The sequence below is a fragment of the Lagenorhynchus albirostris genome, chromosome 5, assembly GCF_949774975.1.
Source record: "Lagenorhynchus albirostris chromosome 5, mLagAlb1.1, whole genome shotgun sequence".
NCBI classification, from domain to species: domain Eukaryota; kingdom Metazoa; phylum Chordata; class Mammalia; order Artiodactyla; family Delphinidae; genus Lagenorhynchus; species Lagenorhynchus albirostris.
In genome coordinates this window covers 138871982-138895837 of record NC_083099.1, presented here as the reverse complement: position 1 = coordinate 138895837, position 23856 = coordinate 138871982, and the positions used below count along the sequence as shown (strand labels likewise).

The 23856-nt window shown below is 44.7% G+C and overlaps 1 protein-coding gene across 4 annotated transcripts in view; it reads left to right on the top strand.

Annotated features, from left to right (window-relative positions):
- The window catches only part of ERG (ETS transcription factor ERG), a 284518-nt gene that overhangs the window by 92079 nt on the left and 168583 nt on the right, over window positions 1-23856 (top strand). For all 4 annotated transcript variants that reach the window (XM_060150935.1, XM_060150940.1, XM_060150938.1 and 1 more), the window contains exon 3: window positions 9254-9341. In XM_060150935.1, coding sequence (XP_060006918.1) covers window positions 9303-9341 — 39 coding nt within the window. In that variant the 5' untranslated portion in view covers window positions 9254-9302. The remainder of the gene's footprint in view (window positions 1-9253; window positions 9342-23856) is intronic.

The window sequence follows — 23856 nt, the reverse complement described above, 5'->3', positions numbered from 1 at the left end:
TCAGGTTGATTGTGGAGCTTTAATCCGCTGCTTCTGAGGCTGCTGGGAGAGATTTCCCTTTCTCTTCTTTGTTCTCACAGCTCGCAGGGGCTCAGCTTTGGATTGGGCCCCGCCTCTGTGTGTAGGTCGCCGGAGGGCGTCTGTTCTTCGCTCAGACAGGATGGGGTTAAAGGAGCCGCTGATTCGGGGGCTCTGGCGCACTCAGGCCGGCAGGGAGGGAGGAGCACGGAGTGCGGGGCGGGCCTGCGGCGGCAAAGTCCGGCGTGACTTTGCACCAACCTGAGGCCCACAGTGCGTTCTGCCGGGCAAGTTGTCCCTGGATCCCGGGAACCTGGCAGTGGCGGGCTGCACAGGCTCCCCTGAAGGGAGGTGTGGAGAGTGACCTGTGCTCGCACACAGGCTTCTTGGTGGCGGCAGCAGCAGCCTTAGCGTCTCCCGCCCGTCTCTGGGGTCCGCGCTGTTAGCCGCGGCTCGCGCCTGTCTCTGGAGCTCCTTTAAGCAGTGCTCTTAATCCCCTCTCCTCGTGCACCAGGAAACCAAGAGGTAAGAAAAAGTCTCTTGCCTCTTCAGCAGGTCCAGACTTTTCCCCGGACTCCCTCCCGGCCAGCCGTGGCGCACTGGCCCCCTTCAGGCTGTGTTCACGCCGCCAACCCCAGTCCTCTCCCTGCGCTCTGACCGAAGCCCGAGCCTCAGCTCCCAGCCCCGCCCGCCCCGGCGGGGGAGCAGACAAGCCTCTCGGGCTGGTGAATGCCGGTTGGCACCGATCCTCTGTGCGGGAATCTCCCCGCTTTGCCCTCCGCACCCCTGTGGCTGCGCTCTCCTCCACGGCTCCGAAGCTCCCTCGCTCCACCACCCACAGTCTCCGCCCGCGAAGGGGCTTCTAGTGTGTGGAACCCTTTCCTCCTTCACGGCTCCCTCCCACTGGTGCAGGTCCCGTCCCTATTCTTTTGTCTCTGTTTTTTCTTTTGCCCTACCCAGGTACGTGGGGAGTTTCTTCCTTTTGAGAGGTCTGAGGTCTTCTGCCAGCGTTCAGTAGGTGTTCTGTAGGAGTTGTTCCACATGTAGATGTATTTCTGATGTATTTGTGGGGAGGAAGGTGATTTCCACGTCTCACTCCTCTGCCATCTTGAAGGTCTCTTCTGTAGAGTTTTTAAAATCACTGCTTTCTGAGTACTGCAGTCATCACAACTCTTCCCTTCTACACTGCCTTCCGCTTTCTTCTGCGCCTTCCAGAAGAGCCAAAGGGCCAAGAACAGTGTCCACAGGCCTGTGCTTTTATGATAACTATATCTTTTGTGTCCTGTTACTAGGTTTGGTTCATAGTTATTTTAGAGTTATTTTGCCTGAATTCAATTGAAACCTCATTTCGTGAGGCACACACAGGGATTGAGTCTACACATTCATTAGCTATGCAAAAAAATAAATAAATAAAGGTGGAGGATTTCAGCACTTTATCTACAAATCATGCCCCTTAGCTCTTCAGGACTGTCAGGCTTCCCCCCGAAAAGCGTTCCAGGGGTTGGAAGAGATTATGGTGGGCCCCGTATAACACTCACTCAAGCCTTAGAACTTAAAAGAGTCTCTTCTCTGCTGACATGAAGCCAGGAGTGATGAGTAGATGGCACAACAGTCCATGGTGCCTGGGACGGTCCTTGAGCAGAGTTTGTGTTCCGTAAGAAATAGTGCAATTAAATTGGATGTGGTTCTTGAGGCCATGCCCCCATCAGGGCCTGTATTCTTCATCAGTTAAAATATTGAAAATAAAGGTGTGTTCGTTTGCAGGGCTGTTGTAACAAAGTACCACAGACTGGGGAAGCTTAGACAACAGAAATTTCTTCTCTCCCAGCTCTGGAGGCTGCAAGTCTGAGATCAAGGTGAGGGCAGAATTGGTTCCTTCCGAGGGCTGTGAGGGACAGTCTTCCCAGGCCCCTCTCCTTGGATTGTAGACGGTTCTATTCTCCCTGTGTTTCCACATTGTCTTCCCTTTACACAGGTCTCTGTTTCAAAATTCCCTTTTTTTAAAAAAAATAAGGACACCAGTCATATTGGGTTAGGGCCCACCCTAGTAACCCCATTTTAAGCTTCATTTCTTCTAGAAAGACCCTGTCTCCTCATAAGGTCACGTTCTGAGCTACTGGGCGTTTGGGCTCCAACACATGAAGGGTTGCATGATGGAAACGGTTCAACCCACTGAAGTAGTTATTTGTATTCATTTGGAAAGATAAGCCATATCCTACTGAAGGAGTACAGTTTCTTATTTTTAGACAAATATAGAGGTACAGTTGGTTTCTCATTCTTCCACCTTCCACTGGTCTCCCTTTTTTTTTTTTCCGTTATTTTTTTTCGGTACGCGGGCCTCTCACTGTTGTGGCCTCTCCTGTTGTGGAGCACAGGCTCCAGACACGCAGGCCCAGCGGCCACGGCTCACGGGCCCAGCCGCTCCGCGGCACGTGGGATCTTCCCAGACCAGGGCACGAACCTGTGTCCCCTGCACCGGCAGGCGGACTCTGAACCACTGGGCCACCAGGGAAGCCCCCACTGGTCTCTCTTGCTTACCTCAGGGAGTGCAGGCACCAGGGCTGGGGCCAGGGTCAGCCGAGTGAGGCACAAAGTTGAAGGAGATGCCCCCTCTCAGGTGCCGGCTGAGCACCTGCAGGAGCCTGAGGGCGGGGGTGGGGCACCTCCTTAAATCGTGGGCCCCAGGTGGGCGTCTCATTGGCCTCACGCTCCATTTAGGAGACCACTGCCCAGAGCAGAGTCAGCCCTGTGCAGTACTTAGGGTAGGTTTTGCTGGTAAGGGACTGACATGCCTAATACCCACTCATCTAGAACGAGTGTGTCTCGTGATCAGCTCATTCAGTGAATGGATCCATTATGATGAGTTTGCTCAGAGCCATTTCATCTAAAATGTCTTCACTTAATGACTAGTTAGCTTGAAACTAAAAATTCGGTTTTAACATTAAGGACAAAGGGCCCTTATGAAAAACTGGCAATTTCTTTCTTGAGAATTGTTTTCCTCAAAGGTGCAAGATTTTATACAAGATCAGAATGTGTGCTTTCTTCCCCAAAATGATTATCACTGATTAAGTGCTTACTCTGCACACAGCACTGTGAGAGGTTTTGGAGGCATGGTTCAGTCTGATCCTCACAAAGGCCTTATGGAGTAGGCAGGGAAGATTAGCTACACAGTGGCTCTACTCAGGGACTAACCAGTTGCAATAGAGGCTGGCCAAATCTTGCGTCACACCTGTGTGAACGGCTGACCATCAATTTGGAGGTGGTAATTGAGGGGATTTTCCCTCCTGACATCGAATAGGTGGTGTATTTTCCAGTACCATCAACCCGTCTTCCAACTCTCCAATACCAACTGAGTATCCTACAGTTTGATTCAATTCTGAGGGTACCTGGAGTTAGCACCAGACACCACAGGCTAAAGGCTCAGTGCCACAAGACTGCCGCCCACTTCAGAGGCCAGCAGAAAGTGTCAGGTCCTCAGGTTACCCACCCTCTGTCCACCTTGGCTTCAGAGTCGGGGGTTCCCACAGTCCCCCCCTCCAGGATTCAGTAATTTGCTAGAAGGAGTCACACAACTCAGGACACTGCTGTACTTACTGTTACAGGTTCTTATAAAGGATACAAATGAACAGACGGATGGAGGTTTGTAGGTCGAGGTCCAGAAGGGTCCCGAGCACAGGGGCGTCTGTCTCCGAGGAGTCGGGGGGGGGGAACCGCCCTCTTAGCACATGGATGTGCTCACCAACTTGGAAACTCTCCGAATCCTGTCGTTTCGGGGTTTTTATGAACATTTCATCACATAGGCAAGATCCATTATGAATTCAATCTCCAGCTCTTCCTCTCCCTCCAGAGGAAGCGGGTGGGGCTGAAAGTGCCAGGCCTCTCACCCAGGCTTGGTGGTTCTGAGACCATCCTGAAGCTTTCTAGGGGTTTGCCGAGAGTCACTTCATTGGAGCAAGACATGGTCCTGTCACACTTAGCACTCAGGAAATTTAAGAGCTCTGTGCCAGGAACTGCCAACAAAGGCCGAGTGTGTTTTTTATTCTCCCACGGTAATATCCCCATTCTACAGATGTGTGACCAAAGACCATAGAGAATAGAGTGACCTTTTCTAGGTTTCTGAGGAGGGAAACCGAATCTGGCTTCCATCTTCCATGTGACGCTGCACCTCTGCTTGGATGCACTACCCTCCATGAGAGCCCTGCCCCCATGCCTTCTAGGGCCTTCTCTTGCCCATCTCCCACTCCACACTGCCCTTGAGGGGCCTGGGAACCCAGAATTCCTTGCCAAACTGGCCTAAGCGTCTTTCGGGCCTACACAGGCCTCTTTCCTGCAGTCCATCTCCTTGGGCCGGTCCTGTGTGTGCTTCTCTAGGCCTGAAGGATGGCCAGCATGGCCGTGTGGACTGGAGTGTCCCGATGACTGTGTGGGGACCTTGCAAACAGGCCAGAACTGGCTTGGGAAGAGAAGAGGGTTAGGGAGCGCCCATTTCTATTCTTGCCCCAGCCATGCAGATATGCAGGTCTTCTCTTAACCATTTTTACAGTATTGCCTCCCCAATTACAAAATGCTTATTTTCCCTTTGGCCCTGTGCACCAGTCCCCACTTGATGCGGTTATAGCTAAAGCAACCCAAATCAAATATGTGTTTCTGTGTAGTAAGCCATTGGCATTTGCAAAACAAGAACAAAGAAGGGAGCGTTTCATTTTTCAAGATACCCAGTAATAAAATAATACTGGATTGTGAAATCCAAAGTCGTAAACATATACATTACCAAAGGAATTTATTGCAAGAAATAGGTAGTAAAAGGGTTTTTAGATAACATGGATTCAGGTTTTGCAAGGCTTCAAGGGCAAGTAAAATAGAAAATAGAAGAGGCTCCCACAGCGATAGAAAAGCATCACGTCATTCATCAATGACTAAATTTTTGAGAAATGCTCATTAGAAACACAAAAGTAAATTAGAAGTGCTCTTAAAAAAATCCATAAAAACCCCTCAGATGGCAAAAAGAACAGACACCAACTGACTGCAGAAACAGTCAAGGGTATTTGTGGAGGGAAGAGGCATGGGAAAGGAGGTAGAACTTTCATCCTTCTGGGCTTTAGGGACTTTGCTTCTTGGCTGGTCTGGTTTGGAGGACGGCAGCAGCATTCACACGCTCTGGTTAGTAAATCCCTTGAGTGGATGATGACCTGATGGTGGTGGTGGGTTAGGGTCATAGACTCTGGCTCCCTAAGGTGGAGGAGATGGGAGGAATTTTTGTTCCCTGCCTTTCTGCCAGTGTACATGCCTCTTGTTCTTCAAGGCTTCTTGGTGGCATCGCCTTGATTCTCTGTATCACTCAGCTCTTTCCCTCCCCTAGGTATCATCCATGTCCCTCATCTGGCATTGCCACTGGCCGTCTGCTCTCAGGACCTCTGGGTATCTGTGTGAATTGTTTCCCCATCTCTATCCCTGGAGGGGTAGACAAGCGACAGTGCTGCATCTGGAATCTATTTATCCCCTTCCCCACAGTTTCATCTTTATGCGTTGAAAGTGCCCCAAACTTCCCCATACAAGACATGAGACATAAACAGTTGTTATTAGGTTTATGTCTTGCTTGGTTACAGATTGAATGGCCTTTGTAACTTCTGAGATGTTTCTATGGTCTTGGATATCCAGAATGTTGATTCCGTTTCATTATATTTGGAATCCCCAGCAGGCTGACAGGGTCCCACGATGTTAAGTGAGAACTCGGCTGTTCCTGAGAAGGGCTCTGAGAATCCCGGAGTCTTCTGGTTGGAGTTTCTCAGTTACTCTTCAGTTTCCAAACTCATTTTGAGGGTGGGATAAGGGTTTGAAATCATGTCTCTTAGATGGATGGAAATGGTTTGTTTGTGGGTTGGGATGAATTTCCTTTGAAATTTCTGTTGGAGTCTCCTTTTATCTCTCTAGCTAGGAAAGTTTTAAGGGGCATCTTGGTAACCCGGTTATTAAGAACGTATCGTGTATATTAGTAATTGACTGTCACAAAAATGCTGTGTAACAATATACCTCCAGTCTCAGCGGTTTAAAACAAGTAGCATCTGTTCAGCTCATGAGCCTGTGGGTCGGCCATGTTGGCCTTGGCTGGCAGTTCTGGTTCTGTAGTTTCCCTCACAAGCCTGGGGATGGGTGGTCTTTTAGATGGATGATCTAGAGTGGTCTGGGCTGGAGAGATTGGATGACTGGGCTTTGTCCACATGCCTCTCATCTCCAGCACACTGGCCTGGGTGTGTTCCCATGGGGCTGGAAAGTTACAAGTGCAGACACTTGATGCCTCCTGAGACTTGGGCTGTCTTGCTGTGTTCTGTTGAATGAAGCAAGTCCAATGGGCAGCCCAAAAACAAGGCTTGGGGAAGCGCACCCTACTTAGTGAGAGGAACCACAGTCACATGGCAAAAGGCAGGGACCCCGGGAGGAGTGGAGAATTGGAACCATCATTTAATCTACCATAGTGTGACAGGAAAATGTAAGCAAGTTAGTCTCCCTTCTCTGTGTATCTACAACACATGGAGGGTATTTTGATTACCTATGTGGGTAATCAACTAGCCCCAAAGTGAGTAGCTTCAAGAACCCACTTGCTCTTTCTCATAACCCTGTGGGTTGACTGGACTCAGCTGGACAGTAGTTCTCCTTTCTTGCTGTCAGCAGGGGCTGCAGTCATCTGAGAAACCACCATTCTGGAATGTCCAGGATGACTCCCTTGTGGGCCTGGCACGTGGTGCAGGTGTCAGCCGGACACCCACTTCAGGCCTCTGCCACGTGCTGCCCTGGGGCACAGGGACTGGGTTCCCAGAGGCAGGAAGGGAAAGCTTCTGGTTCTATGAAGGTCTGAGCTCAGGCCCCCAGAGCATCCCTTCTGCAGTGTTCTTTGGATCAGAGGCAGTCGTTAACTCAGCTGGGCTTGGAGGGGAGGGGACAAGCTCGTGGTACGAGCAGCAGCGTGTGGGTGCAGGGGGGGAGCGACTGTGTGGGTTGGGTTACCCTAGAGAGGTGCTAAAACCTACAGAGAAAGCGGTCGTTCCTGAATGTGGGGTCCTGCAGTGGGGGGACTTGCTTTTGTCAGGAAACCTGCAGGATGGACCTCTCTGGGCTGAATGACCCTAGGGGCAGAGTGGTCTTTTCCTGGGGTGACTTCTGCTGCCCTGAGGAGGCCGTCTCGGAGGAGTGGAAGGAATTACCCGTCCACCCCGCTCCCAGAGGAGCCAGCTCTGAGAGACCTTTGTCCAGGCTGCCTGCCATCCTCTGTCCTCTCCCGTGTGCGCCAAGAGCGTGGGTGACCTTCAAGAGCTGCCCAATTCAATTTCAGGACAGTGCTTCATTCCTTGTGCATTTTTAGCAACTCTTATCCCCCAGAAGGACTTGCTTTAGACCTAGGGGGGAAATTGCCTACTTTCCAAGATCAAGACATTTGGCTATAGGAAAAAATAATGTCTAAGGTTCCAAGTTTGTCATCTTGGACAGCCAAGCTTCCCCTGATCTTGGGAGGATGCCGTGGAGCCACGTGGGGGACAGACCCACCCCACACACAGACCCGGAGGCGAAGACCTCCCGTGAGAAGCTCATCTACGTTGGAGGTGGATGTGTTTGCGCCTTGAGAGGGTCGGAAAGCCCAGAATACACGTGTACTTGGGACTCGGCGAGTGCCCGGCAGGTCCCTGGAGTAATGTGTTCAGTAGCAAACTTGAAAGTCAGCTTTTGTGTCTGTAGTCCTGTAATGAAGATGTGAATTTTTGTTTTGTGGTTTACTACTGCTAAGAGTCATAGGCCAGATTTACCAAGAAGAAAACACACAAAAATAATAGTTAATAAAAAAGTCATGGCCCCTAAAAATGTAAATTAGAAGAGGTATTTTCAGTGCCAGGAAACAACTGATGGCTAAGATCTACAGAGAACCAGAGTTGGATTGGGGAATGGTTCCTGGAGCCTGGAGCCCTGGGGGAGGGTCCCGAGGATGGGAGAGGTCCCCATAGGATCTAGCTATGGCCAGACCGTGGCCAAGACTTCAGGGAGCCTCGAGTGGATGGTGGGAAGGGTTGGGGGCAAAATGTCCCTACTCTTCTCTCTTCCCGCCTCGTGATCTCCAGGTGGTGTCATGTTGATCAAACTTGACGGGGGCCAGAAGGTGAAGGAGCCCAGCTGAGGTAGTCTGTAGGGGTCAGCCCTGGGTGGGGGCATGGGGCAGGGGTGGAGAACCTGCGATGGGGAGGGGCAGACAGACAAGAGCCAGAACGCACTGGTGCAGAATCTGAAGAAAGGAAAATTTTGGATGAAGTGTTTCTCCCTAGAGTATGGGCACCTTAATATTTCATTCATTTAAGTTTAAATTAAATTTTCAAATGAATTAAAGTGTCTTCAAAATACAGGGTGAAACGTGTTAATTATATCAAACCAAAGTTTCTTATGGGCTTTGGAGTCAGGCCAGTCTGACTTGAATCCTGGCTCTGTTGCTTGAGAATCAGGTGATCATGGACAAATTAGCAACCTCCCTGGGTGTCCACATCCCCGACCAGATGATGGGAATGTGAGCTTTCAGAGTGGTGGTCAGGGTTAGATGAGAAATGCGTGTGGAGCCCTTAGCCCCAGGGCTGCCACTTAAGCGCTCGATGACCAGTATCTGTGCTTTTTATTAAGTGCTTAATTATGAGGCTTACCGAGGTGTAGATGGCATTAGTTTCAGTAGAAAGTTCAAAAGTCCAGTTCTCTCAATATAATAGAAAATATCATTTTGGGTGTCTCATTTCTTCCTGTCAGTTATATAATATATATATTATTATATTATATATATATAATATATAATATATATATAATTATTAATATATATAATATATAATATATAATAATATAATATATATAATTATATTATATATATAACATATATAATATATATATTATATATGTTATATATATAATATATAATGACAGATAATCATCGTAGATGCTGCCCGTGTAAAATGATGTGCATGAACTGAATTTGACTTGGGTTTGGGGGGACTTGTCCTATTAGGGTTTTGGGGACTAAAAGTAAGTGATATTCCCAACAGGAGAGAACTGGGTTTTCTCATCACTTCATTTACTATGCATATCTAAAGGCAAATGTTTAGTGCAGAGCTGGGGTTATTTTACCATTGGTGTGTTGTGTTCAGTCCTAATGGAAAACCAAACAAAGAAACCTGGTTGTTTATTACTATTTGTGTTGCCCCTTTGTGTCTTCTAGCTGCCTCAGGTTCTGAACAGATGGTAACCGTGCTGGCCTCCTGAAGGACATGATTCAGACTGTCCCAGACCCGGCAGCTCATATCAAGGTAGGTTCTAGCTCGGCCAGGAAGCTGCCCTGGCTTCCTCCTTGGCTGGACCTTTGCAGATGCCTGCCCACCTGTCAGCGAATGTAAGGGTCAGCCAACCACAGCCGTGGGCCAAACCCGGTCCACCACCTACCTGTCTTTATTCAGCCCATGAGCTAAGAAAATGCTTTTAAGTTTTTAAATGGTTGAAAAAAAATCAAAAGAAGAAGAAGATTTCATAGTGCATGTAAATTATAGGAAATTTAGACTTCATTGTCCAGAAGGAGAGTTTTCCTGGGCTGTAGCCACACACTCATTTCCATGCTGTCTAGGGCTGCTTTCACACTGTCATGGCAGAATTGAGTCCTTCAGCAAAGAACGTAGGGTGGCAAAGCCGACGATATTTACTATCTGGTTCTTTGCAGAAAAAGATTGCCGACCCCTGAGTTAACATTGAAAACCACATCCAAATCCTCTAACTTCTGTTCTACGTTCAACTCCTTTACACTTCCTGGGGTTACCTAGGGAGAGACGAGAGGGTTTCCAGTGCTCAGCCGTGTCGTTTTATCTGGGCGTGCTGACACTTCAGCAGCTTGTCACCCCACACCTGCCCCGCCTGCTCACTGGCAGCTCTTCCTGGAGCTCTGGAGGTGAGAGAACAACAGGGAAGTGAGACTCCAGCCAAAGCCAGTCCCTGGGAGGAAGCCGGCCCATTCCTTTCAATACTCCGCGTACACATGGTTATAGCCACCGGGAGAAATGAAGTGATGGTTTTCATATACTTGACCCAAATAAAAGTTACAGAAAAAGTTGGGGCTTGAGCTACATGATCCAGATAGGCTGTCTACACCTGTGCTGATTGGTCCAGCTGTCTACGTTGGCCCAACTCACTCACTACCTTGCCAGTTCTTGGCTTCCCCCATATAAATTCATTTCCCCAAATGGTCTCATCGGTTTTACTAATTTTTACTCTTTACCTAAAACATTTATTGAAAATGGAAAGTGGCTTATAAAGGAGAGGAAAGTTTATGGTATTGAAATATTTATCTTTTTTTTTTGGACTAAAATATAAAATGCCCTCCAAAATGACACGTGCACACACACATTTACATACACACATGCTTTTCAAAAGCAGTATATTTGCGAAAGTGTTATGTACCATGTACAACTCACATTCATACGTGTTTAATTTCTTTGAAAGTGGAATTAGAAGTAATAAGAGTTTAAATGCATTTTCTGACCTTTGTGGGTGTTACTGCAAGTGTCAGAGATACGGGGAGTCCCGGGGTGTGGAGCTTTTCTGAATGTCATCCAGGGACGGACAGGAGCAGATCCTCTGGGTTGACACTATCATTTGATTTCTGTGTGATAACTGATTGGGGCATGGACATTATGTCTACAAAAATGCAAGTGGGAAAACTCCTGTGGATGTGATAAGGTCTCTTCAGAAATATCTGGAATGTGTTTGGTGAGTGTGTTTGTGCTACACACTGAGTGGGGGAGGGGACTTTTTTCTTTTAGCCTCTGTTGACCATGAAGCTGCAGGATGCAAAGAAAAGCTCTCAGGGAAAGAAGTTGATATAAGAAATACCTTCTGTAGTTCAGAGTATGAGCGACAGCAACTGAAATCCACTTTGACTGGCATTTTATTCGTAACCAACCAGAAGGAAAAGATGAATTCAGCAAGAAATTATTGCAGATTTTTAAAAGTTAATTCATCAAGTGCAAACAGACACATCTGAGAAACATGATCTCTGAAAAAGTGTTTAGTAGAAATGCTCTGTATTTGATCTCAGGAATGAGCTATGTTTTTAGCTCTGATTTATTATGCTCACATTGGTTAACGTAAATATAACTGACAGATAATTTTAAGAAATGGAACCCTGAGAGTTTCTTAAAAACAAATTTCAACTAAAATTGCTTCTGTGCCTTTTGCAGATGATTTGGTAATTTAGAGTTGCATATACTAATAGCTGATGTTGGCTTTGAGGCAGAGAGAATTGCATTAAAGACATTTGTTTCCTTGGTAAATCTATCAAATTCCACCTATTGCAATTTGAATAATTATTCCTGGACTTCCTTGTTTTTCTGTTTATGAAATTGGTGTCCTTGACAACAGTCAGGAAAATAGGTTGCCTTCCACTGTTCCCTTAAAATACCCAATTTGGGGAATTTATTCAGTAAAATTTTCTATGCTGAGAAGTTTCTGGTTGTGGGCTGAGGAATGCAGCTCTTATTTCTGGGAGAGGAAGTTCTTATAAATGACACGTGACAGGTTCCACTTGCTATGTTAATGTAGATAGTGGAAGATTTTGTCTTTGGCTCACTGCTACAGAAATGTTTTTCTCATCTGAAAAGGACTTGAATTCTCCACAGAATTGACTTCACCTGGCAGGTGTGCACGGAGACAGCCATAAAGACTTTATGTGGCCTTCGTATCCCTCCATAGGCTGACCTGGAGGAAAGAAATGTTCCTTTTTATTTAGGAAATGTATTCTGCAAAATTTCCTACAGTTCTTTTCTGCCAGAGCAAATTACTTTTACCCTTTCATATATTTAAGGAGCTGGAAATAGTTTTTAAAAAGGAAGGGTGGCAAATAATTGTGAAATATTAGATATTCTTGATTTAAATAATGTAACAATTGTGGCAATTGATTTACAAAGAAAATGAACAGAACTTTAAACGTATTTCAGCTTATTCTTTATTGATGAAAATATTAAGTTATTAAGCACATTTTGATTTGTCTTTCTTTGCTGGCCCTTCCAAGTACTGTCTTATAATAGAAATTATGGTGAGTGTCACACCAGTATGCTCTGAGCTGGTTAGGCCATGTGACCATGCCTCTGCTCTGCTAAGGGGTAGCACGTTTCGCTGCCAAAGATAGACCCAGACTCTTACCCCTGTTACTGAGTCCAAGTTGGAACTGCTTGCCACATGACAGGCCAGTAAATCCAGAGACAGGTTGTTGAGGGGAAGGAATAGTGACTTTATTCAGAAAGCCGGCAGACTGAGAAGATGGTGGACTAGTGTCCCAAAGAACCATCTTACCTGAGTTAGAATTCAGGCTTCTTTTATACCAAAAGGGGAGGGGGTGTGGCTGGTTGTTGCAGACTTCTTGGTGCCGGAATCCTTTGTTCTTGCAGCTGTCCACGTGGGTCTGGTCACAGTTGTCCTATCAACCTCCAACAAGACAATTGTTATTCTCTGCTTTGCAACTTTTTATCTCTATATGATTGGAAAAGTGTTACACCTTTAAAAGTCAGAGCCTTGAGAATGGGCTCTCCTGTATATTTCAGGCTATAGGCAACGTTCTTTTACAAAAGGTGCAGAGCCAGCATGACTAAGCACAGGCAACAGAGCACAAGGGTTAGAGTTGAAGGAATGGATCTGATAGGGAGTCAGGTTGGTTCTTCTCTGTTACATCCCAAGCAGGGAAAAAAGACTAGAAAATCCATTTTGCTAGGACTTGACAAAGACTTTGGTCATGAATTCTCATTCCGATGAGAATTCTCATCGGAATTCTCGATTTACATCATTGCATTTCCTCCTAAGAGCTCCATTTTCATATTTTCATTTACTAACATTAGAGACGAAGAGGATGAGCAGAGGAGAGAGTAGTCAAGTTTCTCGCTTTAAAGAAACATCTGATTGGTACAGTTTGTAATTGTTCCCTTTGCCATTCATCAACTACCCACTTGGATTACTAGACATTTTGGAACTGGCCAAAGGAGGATGGGACTGAGAGGGGAAGGGTCTGAATTTTAGTTCTATTCCATGGATCACTGGCTGTGTGACCCAGAAATGCTGGTTCCCAAAACTCTGAGAGCTGCATGTTCTTAGCTAGTTCATATCATGGATAAGAGAGAGGGTCCTAGTGTCCTAGGACTCAATTCAAACCTGCCTTGTCGTTTACTAACTCGGTGATGCTGTACAAGTTCCTTAATCTCTCTGTGCTTTGGTTTCCTCTTGTCTGAAGTGGAGGCACCTACTTTGGCGGTTAGTGTGAGGATTCAGTGAGCTCTTATTACGGGTAATGCACCAAGACCCTGCTGAGAGCTCCTGTGGTCTGTAAAATGAGGATAACATATCCGTCTCGAGGACAGAATATTGTCGTGTCTGATATACACAGAGTGACATGGATATGTCTTAAAAAATATTGACTTGAAGGAAAAAAATCTAAAACAGGATGTGCTCTGTGGCACAATACTATTTACACATAGGAAATCATGTACACTTCCCAAAAGACATCATGTACTTTTCATGGATACATGTGTATCTAAAACATACCATGACCACATCAGAGGAGATGAGTGCATATATGGGACATGTTGGCTAGTTGCTCTGAGAGGTGGTTAGGAGATAAGGGAAATAATAGTAATAATATACAGATAATGTCAGTTCCTACCATGGATGGGACACAGAGGGTCCTCTCCTCCACACTGGTGGTAAGTTGGTACAATACCAGTTGTGCTTTGGTACCAGTTTGGCGTTAACTTCTGAAGCTAATGGTGCTCTAGGAGGTCCACCCCTGGGTATATGCCCTGTTGCACACAGGTGCCAGGAAACATGCATAAGCAAAAAACTAGAACAACCCAAATGCCAGGAGAACAGATAAATAACTTGTGGTCTAGCCCTCCAATGGAATACTATACAGCAGTGAAGAAAAACTACAAACATCTACCTGTGTCTGTGCATTGATGTGCATGATTCTCAAGGTTGAGTGAAAAAAAAGTCACAGAAGAATAAGTACAGTATCATACTGTATTTATCATACCGTATTTATTTAAGAATAAAGTATCATACTTTATACACAGTATGATTCCATGTATAAAGATCAAAAAAAAGGCAAAACTACAAAACATATGTTGTTCATAGACACACATGTATGTGGCAAAAGGAAGAACAGAGGCACAATATGTACATAATTCAGGATAGAAATTGCCTTGTGGGGGAGGGGAGAACTTTGGGGAGGGACTCAGGGGGCATCTGAGATCCTGGTATTGCCTGTTGTGGGCTGAGGATGCATACAAGAGCGTTTGCTTCTTATTCTTTAACTTGCACAAGTATCACATATCATATTTGTGTAAGAGTGATATTTACAGTGAAGAACATAAGATACTAAAAGAAGAGAAAGGGAAGATCAAGGTGGGCAGCTCAAGGTGGCATGATATTTGGGAAGACACTTCTAACTGTAAACCATTCTGCACTGCGGCAGATCGTCAGTGTTAGAGGTCGCTTTGTCCAGCGCTGGTCTAGCTGCTGAGGCGGGTGGGAGCCAGCTCTGGTCAAGTGACAGCTGGGCAGGGACTGCAGTGAGAGGCTGTGTCTCCACGGAGGCTGAGCACGAAGCTCTCCAGGCAGCTCTGGTTATTGGACTATAAATCAGCTATAGTTGATTTACAAGGTTGGGTTAATTTCTGTTGTACAGCAAAGTGATTCAGTTATCCATACACACACACACACACACACACATATATTTATATTTATTTATTTATTTTTTAAAATATTCTTTTCCATTATGGTTTATCACAGGATATTGAGTATAGTTCCCTGTGCTCTACAGTAGCACCTTGTTGTTTATCCATCCTATATATACTAGTTTGCATCTGCTGACCCCAAACTCCCAATCCATCTCTCCCCCTCCCCTTGGCAACCACAGTCTGTTCTCTGTTTGTGAGTCTGTTGGTCATTTCTGAGTTGAGTGAGTCCACCCGCCTGTAGCTCTGTGGGTGGCTCCGCTACACTCTTTCGCAACAAGGAATCTCTCTCTGATTCACTCGTTCATTCATTCAGCAAACATCAAAGCCTTCCCTGTACTCGAAACAGGTTGGGAGTGTGGGTGTGGGAATAAGAGATCATAAAGGCACAGCACCTGCCATCTGGGGCACAGGACACACGTTCCCAGACACATGTTCTGGGACATACCTCACCCATCCCACCTCGTCCCGCTCCTAGCCCTGTGCTCGGCCAGCACTGCTTCTGCCTGGAGACAGCCTGGTGTCTCCAGGGTCTTCCTGGGGGGGTCCCACGTTGCCGGGTATTTCAGGTAGAGCACACACGCGATTTGGAGTGCACTTCATGGATCTGATGGCTCCCAGGTGCAGCTCACATGCTTCCGTGTCTAGAAATGCCTGGAGTTTGTCACTGCCCTGTTGACCCTCTGTCGTCCTGAGGAGGACGCCGGGCTCAGTTCTGGTGTCCATGGCTAGCTCATCTCCAGCCCCTGTTCCCCAGGGTTTCGTGTGAGGATCAGTCATAGCTGACCACGGGGTAAACAGTTTCTCTGTTCTGGTTTCTAGTTGATTCCTTCCACTTGTGGAAAAGGACTGAAAAATGGCTTACTCAGGATTTTTGTTTCTAATGACTTTTTTGCCTTCCTGTTCCTTTCCCCTTTAACTTTTGTATTTTTTTGCCCTTTTTTAGGGTTGGGGCCATATGGCCTAGGTTTGAAGCTTGGTGCCACTTGTTATCAGTTGCCTCAGTTTCTTCAGCTGTAAAATGGGGGTATATAGTGTACCTACCTCCTAGAATCATGAGGATTAAATTAGTTAATGTTAATGCTTTTAAAGCACTCAGAGCCGTGCCCAGCTCCCATTAACACTTATTATAACATTACCTATTATTATTAATATATTAATGTCATTAATATCATATTCATTATATAATGTATTAATATATGATGCAATATATTATATATTGTATTTTATGTTATAGTAATTATATAATATATTCTTATATTGTTTATATATTACTGATAATATTAACATTTTATATATTTATATATAATTAATATATTATTAACATGTTATATATTAATATATTATTAATATTATTGTTAATGATATAGCAATATATTATTATAGTACTAAAAACTAAAGCAGTTGTATAATATAAATTTATGTCATTAATATATAATATTATATATTAGCATGCTCTTACATAATAGCAGTAGAAGGAGAGAAGGAAGAAGAGGGAATATTCTGGAAACAACTGGAAAGATAATAGGGTCAGTACTTGCCAAGAAGCCAACTGCTGAACTGACTTCTTTCCCACATGATTCTGTGGCTGCCTCTCTGGAAGTAATGCTAAATGTTTCTGACTATAAAAGATGCTAAACTTAAACCCCGTTTGCATTTCATAGAAGGAAGGATCTGAAAAAGATTTAAGAAGTAGCCAGGATTAAGCACAGGGTCACTGGGAGGCCTGAGAACCCAGAAGATGAGCAGAATCCTTTTAAAATAACACAAGGCAGATACAAAAAGTGCCCTGATCTGCATCCCGAGTGAGCAATTAGGTGGCTTCTGTGGCTGGTGGTGACTTATCCCATCGCCCTGGAGAAGAGTGGATCTCACTACCTAGCTCCTGTGTGACTGACAGAGGACCCATTGCATTGTAAGCATTTTGCACATCTTTGCAAATCTGATTTATAGTGGCTTTGCTTCCCGGGAAGGTGGACAGCTTATCCTTTCGATGATATACTCAACAGAGGCCAGAGTTTTCCTCCCCAAATCTGTGTACTGTGAAGATGATGTAAGCCTTTGATACGCTGCCTGTTTTTTCCTCAGTAAATCAGCTTTGATCAGATGCCGGTGGGGTTAGCACATCCCAGTAAGCCTGGCGACTGGCTGCTTATAGCTGCCAGTTCATTTTTCTGCGAGATGGTGGCACTTAATGAAACACAGAAGAGCAAATCTGCGAAAATGCCCACGATGAATGCGTATTACTTTTTATAACCAGAAGGTAATATTTAAAAAAAAGTTTCAGGACATTCCATATGGCACAACTGTGGAGACTTCTAACATCGAAGCGTCTCCCCTGCACGTATCCGAGGTGAGGTTTGCTGGAGCAGGGCTGTACTTTCTGTCTCTCCCTGCTGGCTGCCTGCGCCCCTCAGGGCTGAGCCTGGTCACCTGCTGGAGGCTGTGCTCAGGGTGGGTGCAGGGGGCCGTAATGGCGTGGTCCTTCCCAAACTAGCAATGCCTCATTAAGATTCAGTGACGCTGACATTCAGGGAGGGCACCCGCCTTACCGAGAGGTGTAAACGGGGGTCAGAAGAGGTTCAGATCACTTCCCTGGAGAATGGTTAGAAGTTGTCCGTGCTTGGCTTAGAGCCCCTCTGGGGCAGTTTTCCTCCAGAAGTGGTTCTCCAAAGGTATCCTGGAATTCTAATCAAAATGCAGATTCCTGGGCTGTCTGCCAGAGCCGCTTCTTCAGTAAATTTGGGCTGGGCTCAGTGATCTTCATTTTAACAAGCACCTAAGGTGCTTGCTTAGATAATGAATAATTACTAATTATTAACCTAGCCTTACGGTAAATATTTATCAAAGCAACTGATTTTCTTTTCTGTCTACACTGGCGGCTGCATTGTTCTGCACCACCGCTCTGAATATCTGAGTCACACGTGTAAGGGTTTAGAGAACCTTATTTGGACTCGGGTTTCAGAATGCCACAGCAGGTTTCCTGGGCTCCGTGACTGGGTGTAATGAGAGTCCAGGAGAGAAGTGTCCTTCCTCCTTCTTCCACCTTATGGGAAATGAACTAATCAAGAATTTGAATCAAGAATGTTTCAGATCAGCCCCTAGCAATTGAGTGTTTTGGACTCGTCAGCCTCTGTGGCTGACGTCGATGTTGCCTGTGTGGCTCTGTTGGTGCATTTGGGGTTTGAGCATCGTTATCCTTGTTGCAAGACTGATGTTGGGACTGCTGATGTGGAGGAGGGGGCGTGAGCTGGAGGTGAGCTTAGTGGGGACAGTGAGTCCAGGATGCAACATGTGTGTTTTCCAATGGGCGCACCGAACGCTCTGCCTGAGTGGGGACAGGACTTAACTTACAGGTTCTCCATGGTTTAATTCCACCTTCTGCTTTTCTTCTTGTACTTTCTTTACCTTCTGACCTCAAAGTCTCATGGCTTCAGTTGTCACCTTCTGGGGACAGGGGACTCTGTTATCTCTGGCTCTGGTTTCTCTCCCGAGCTCCAGCCTCACATTTCTAGGTGCAGGCTGGACACGTCACCTGGATATGGGTACTAGTACCTTCAACTCAGCAACCAATCAGAGGAGCCATACTTACGTTGTGTGATGCCTCGAGTCTCTGGAGCATCTTCATACACTTCTGGTGCATTGAATGCAGCGCTTAGCTTGTTTGTCCAGGTCACAGAGTCCAGCCTCCTCCAAGGCCAGGTTCATTCATTGTGATATCATGTCATTTCTGGTGAACCACTTCCCTTTGGGACAAGGCAGCTCCAGAGTAATGGGTGAGCAGACAGGCTGTAGAGCTAGACTTCCTGATTTATAATCCCCAGCATGACATTTGTTATTTGACCTTGGGCAAGTCACTGAGCCCCTCTGAGCCTCAATTCTCTCATCAGTAAAATGAGAGTGGTGTCTACCTCCTAGGGATGTAGGAAGATCAGATGAGGTGATTCATGTGAAGGTCTTGGAACAGTGTCTAGTGAATAGTGGTTAGCTATCATCATCATCATCATTGTCATCATTTAAATTTTTTGTTAATCCCCCTTTTCCTTTTTTCTTCATGGCCACTTCTCCCAGTTACCAGGCTTAAAATTTAGGGCATATCTTTAACACTTTTCTCTCTTTCACTTTTCACTTTGTGTCTAATTCGTGGTACCTTTTCATAGCAGGTCTGCTTTATCTCTTGTCTCTGACTATTCTTCTGTTGCTTTTTTCCACCCAGCCTTCCTTATGTGCTTGTTATCTCATGCTGCCAGGTTAATCTTCCTACAAGACGGCTTCCTTCGGCACCTCTCTGATCAGAAACCTTGATTAATCCCAGGAGTAGGAACATTTTTAAGGCTTTTGATAACAATATCTCCCCACCCAATTGTGCCCTTCTTCCTTCTCCAAGGAGTATCTGAAAAAGCCATTTTATCACAATCTATTGTGATTTTTAATCTTTGCTGATTTGATGAGTGGAGTTTTATCAGAGTTATTTCATTTGGAAACTTTTGCGAGTGGTCATCTCCTCATTTGCTTATCAGCAAGTTATAATATCTCTTTTGTAATTTTTTTGGACCCATTTCAATGAAACCGTTCAACATTGCTGAGGGTATAGCATGAACCAAACAGATAAGATCCCCGCTTGCATGAAGCTTACATTCTAGGGGGTAAGATAGATGAAGCTCAAATATATATAGTATATTACCAGCATTACAGCATTACAACCAGCATTACAACGTGTGTGTATTTTAAAATGCTGGTTATGGGTCTTTAGAATAAACGTAAAGTAAGCAAGAGGTCATCAAGAGAGTGATGGAGGGGAGAGGCGCCCTTTCGCCCAGATTAAGGAAGGTTTTTGGGAAGAGCTGAAATTCAGAGAGAGACCTGAGGGAAGTGGTGATCAGATCGGGGAATTGTGTCCCAGAGAGAGGGGATAGCACCTGCAAAGGCCATTAGGCTGGAGCCTGCTTGGCATGTCCAAGGAACAGCAGGGAGATTGGGGCTGGTGTAGAGTAAGGGTGAGGCCATGTGTTAAGTTCTGATATGCAAGGACAGGGACTTTTACATTGTATTCTGCATGTCGGGGGACAGGGGACCATTGGGGGGTTTTAAGTAGAATGGGCGACGTGATCTGATGGCAGGTTTTTGATTTTGTAAACAGCTTCATTGAAGTATAATATAATGTACATTGGTTGAGTCGTTTGCATTATGAGTCATCGGCCTGTATTTCAGGCTGGGTGCCTAACGAGCTCACCTGGAGACCAAGGTACAAGAGAGCCTTAGGGTTGAGCTTTGAGTCCCTGCAACACACAGAGGTTGGGAAGAGGGATTTGCATGGAGTGGACAAAAGCCACATTGGACTGGGTTCAAACCCAAAAGGGGGAATGGATAAGTGCAGACAGCTCATGCAGGCGACTCTTTTCAGGGATTTAGGAGGTTTCGTTCTTTCCTCAACAGCTTGTATACATTATACTTTAATGATATCTACCTCGAGCTATGTCATATTTGTCATACAGATTGGTTTCGATGTTTATTCTGCCTTTTAATTTTTACCTCCATGAGAGAAATATTTTTATTTGCTTACACCTCTAGATGTTCTTCTTTGCTATCTTTCCCTTCGCTTTACAACCTAAAAAGTGCCTATCTATTTTTCTTGCTTTTACTCTTGTGTATTTCCCAGTTTTCTTTAATAGAAATAAAAGAAAATGTATATTATTTTAAAAACCACCAAGAAAGTCGTTCAGGGTTCACAGAAGACACGCAGAATTGCTGCCAGCATCCAACCCAGGGTCTTGAGTTCTGTGTTCTGTGCACAAGGAACCCAGCCTAACTTTGCAGCAACTTTTTCCTGCTAGTTTCCCCTGGAGGGTAGGAAAATCAAAATATAATATTTAACAACTGGCACGGGCACACCAGTCGGAATGGGGCAGACCAACCAGAAGAGATCACGGTTGGAAACACCTGGTGCCCCTACCGAAGTGTTTCTATCCTTCCTCCGAGTGCCCACGTGCCAGGGCACTGAACCTCTTCCTCCAGGCTCTTCTGGCCTCTTGCTTTTGTTTTCATCCTCCAAATCTTGACATTTGCTCCTTGACATTTGGAGAGAGGAGCGGGTATTCACCATATATTGATTATTTTTGTGCCTGTTTTCTTTGCGTGTAGACTGTACATTACTTAAAGTGATCCTATAATCACCTTAGTGTCTTTCATGGTACCCTGTGCCTGCTAGATCCTTAACATAGAGGTGTTGATGGAACTGAATAAGCGTTGGTCACAGGGGAGCGAGAGTAATCCAGGGACTTTGTTCTGTTCTGGGACTGATGGCCCAGCTCAGTGCTCACCTACTCTTCACCCTTCTCTCTCCTCCTTTGCAGGTATGGTTGTAACCACACAGCCCATTTGCAGAAGAGACAATGTGTTCTCAAGGGCAGTGTGTCTTAACTTTTATTTGTATAGTTTTATATATGTAACTTTATGAGGTTTTTTTAAGAACGGTTTTAGGTTCACAGCAAAATTGAGCAAAGTACCCTCTCTTCCCACACACCCACAGCCCCTCCCACTGTCAACATGCCCCACTAATGTGGTGCATTTGTTAACAGCTGATGCACCTGCGCTGACACGTCATCATCACCCAGACTCCAAAGTTTATATTAGGGTTCACTCTTGGTGCTGTATATTCTGTGGCCTTGGACCCACGTATAATGACATGTTTCTATCACTGTAGTTTCATACAGAGTATTTTCACTGCCGTAAAAACCTCTGTGCTCTGCCTGTTCATCCCTTCCCTCCCTTCCAAACCCCACCCCATCCCTGGCAACCACTGATCTTTTTACAGTTTCCATAGTCTTGTGGTTTCCAGAATGTCATAAAGTTGCCATCATACAGTATATAGCCTTTGCAGACTGGCTTTTTTCACTTAGTGCTATGTGTTTATGTTTCTTCTAAGTCCTGTCATAGCCTGATAGCTCATCTTACCTTTTCTGAATCTTAGAACTCTTTAAAAATTTGGTAAATGCTATATATTTTCCCCTCGGGGTGAGCACACACACACACACACACACACACACACACACACACTCTTATATGCTCACAGATCGATTTCAGCACCCGTGCCCCCCAGCCCCCTGAAGCCCAGGGATCCCAGGTTGGGAGCCCTGTGCTGGCAATGGAAACCCCATTGGACGCAGTTGATAAAACTGAAAATAAATTTTCATTTGCACCTAAGTGGCCTGCCAGAAAATGTGTTGCCTCTTGAAGTTAGTGGAATGACAGAGCTTCTTTGAACAAAGCTTGTTTCGAGGCACATTCTTGGTCTAAATTCAGTTCAGATGACAGATCCTCATTCTGCAGTTTTGTGTTCTAGAGCAAAGCTTTTCAAACGTTAATGTGCACACGAGTCACCTGGAGACCAGGATGGATGGGCCTTGAGATTCTGCACTTCAAACAAGGCCTCTGCTGGTGCCGCTGGCCCAAGGACCAGCATTTTTACAGCAAGGCCCTGAAGCCCTGGTTTTCAAACTACAGGTCAAGACCCATGTGTGGAAGTGAGTCAAAGCCAGTATTAACAAAAGGAAATGGAATGGAATGGAATAGGATGGAAACTATCAGGGTGTGTTGCATATAGAAAGGAAAAGTATTCTTTTGGAAAACCTTTTTAGTTATGTATGCATAGGTACGTATACTGGCTTGTGTTATGTAACATGATTTTTTTGCTCTGGGTACATTTGGAAAACAGTCCTCAAGATTTCTGTGGTATAAGAAATGAGGGGGAAGCACCTCCCTAGTCGTTTCATCCGAAAAAATAGTGGGTTTGCAAGCATAAAATTGCACATGTGTCTCCGTAGATTTTGCTGCTCTGATTCTGGTATCCAGATGTTGGAATTTATCCCAAAGCAGGAACTGTAAATAGCAGAGAAAGTTTTTTTTTTTTTAATTTTAAAGATCAAATTCCAGGGTTAAATGAAAATCCTGGTTGTGTTTGGCTTAATTGAGAGTACATGTTACTTTTGAGAATGTACTTTAAAAAAGTAACCAAATTGAACCGAAGCATGGATATTAATTTTTTAGTGATTCTTTGTGGATTTTCTGAGAAGTGCTGTTCATTTGCATTCTACATGAACTGCTAATATGCTGCTATTATCAGTATCCAAAAATAAACAACAACACCAATTTATATGGACCTCCAAATTAGCCCCATAAAATTTTATGATAGTGGTATTATTGCTCCAACTCAGTTTGAAGCTGACAGAAGTATATAACTCTAACCACGTGATTCTCATATCCTTTGTTTTAAAACCCAAGTTTAAAATGTCTTTATGTTTAAGTGTATCATCACAAATTAAAAGGGTATGACTAAAGTAACAGTCAAAAATAAGTCAAAATTTTGATGACTTATGTTGTTTGAAAAGCCCACAATTCAAATTCTTACTTTCCATTATTATTTGAAAAAAAAGTTATGCAGATTTCCCTATTTCCGTACACATTACAGAAGGGGTCAGGAGCCTGCAGGTGAAAGGAGAGGTGATGAGTGAGTTTCCTATTTGGCCATCAGGGGAGGTTGTCCGGGAAGAATTATACATAAAATAGGCAATATTAGCAATGAACAGAGGCATCAAGAACAAAAACAGAATCAAAGAAAAGATATTTTTGTCTTTTGAATAATTTGAACAATATGCTGCTGTTCTTATTCCTTAGTCTTTAAGAATGGAAAATTCACACATATTCAATAAAAGGACTTAAAAAAAAACCTTACTTTATTCCTCACAAGTGAAATTAAAAAAAAATAAAAATGAGGATTTACTGTATAGCACAGGGAACTATATTCAATATCTTGCAATAACCTATGGTGGAAAAGAATCTGAAAAAATATATATGAATCACTGTTGTACACTTGAAACTAACACAATACTGTAAATCTATACTTCAATTTAAAAAAAATGTACGGCAGTGCTCTGATACTACTAGTTTATCAAGTTTACAGTCATTTTTCCAAAGTGACTTTGATCTTAGGGCTGTTGAAATAAAATGGATTGATAATAAAAACAAGACAAAACAGGGTCTTCCCTGGTGGTGCAGTGGT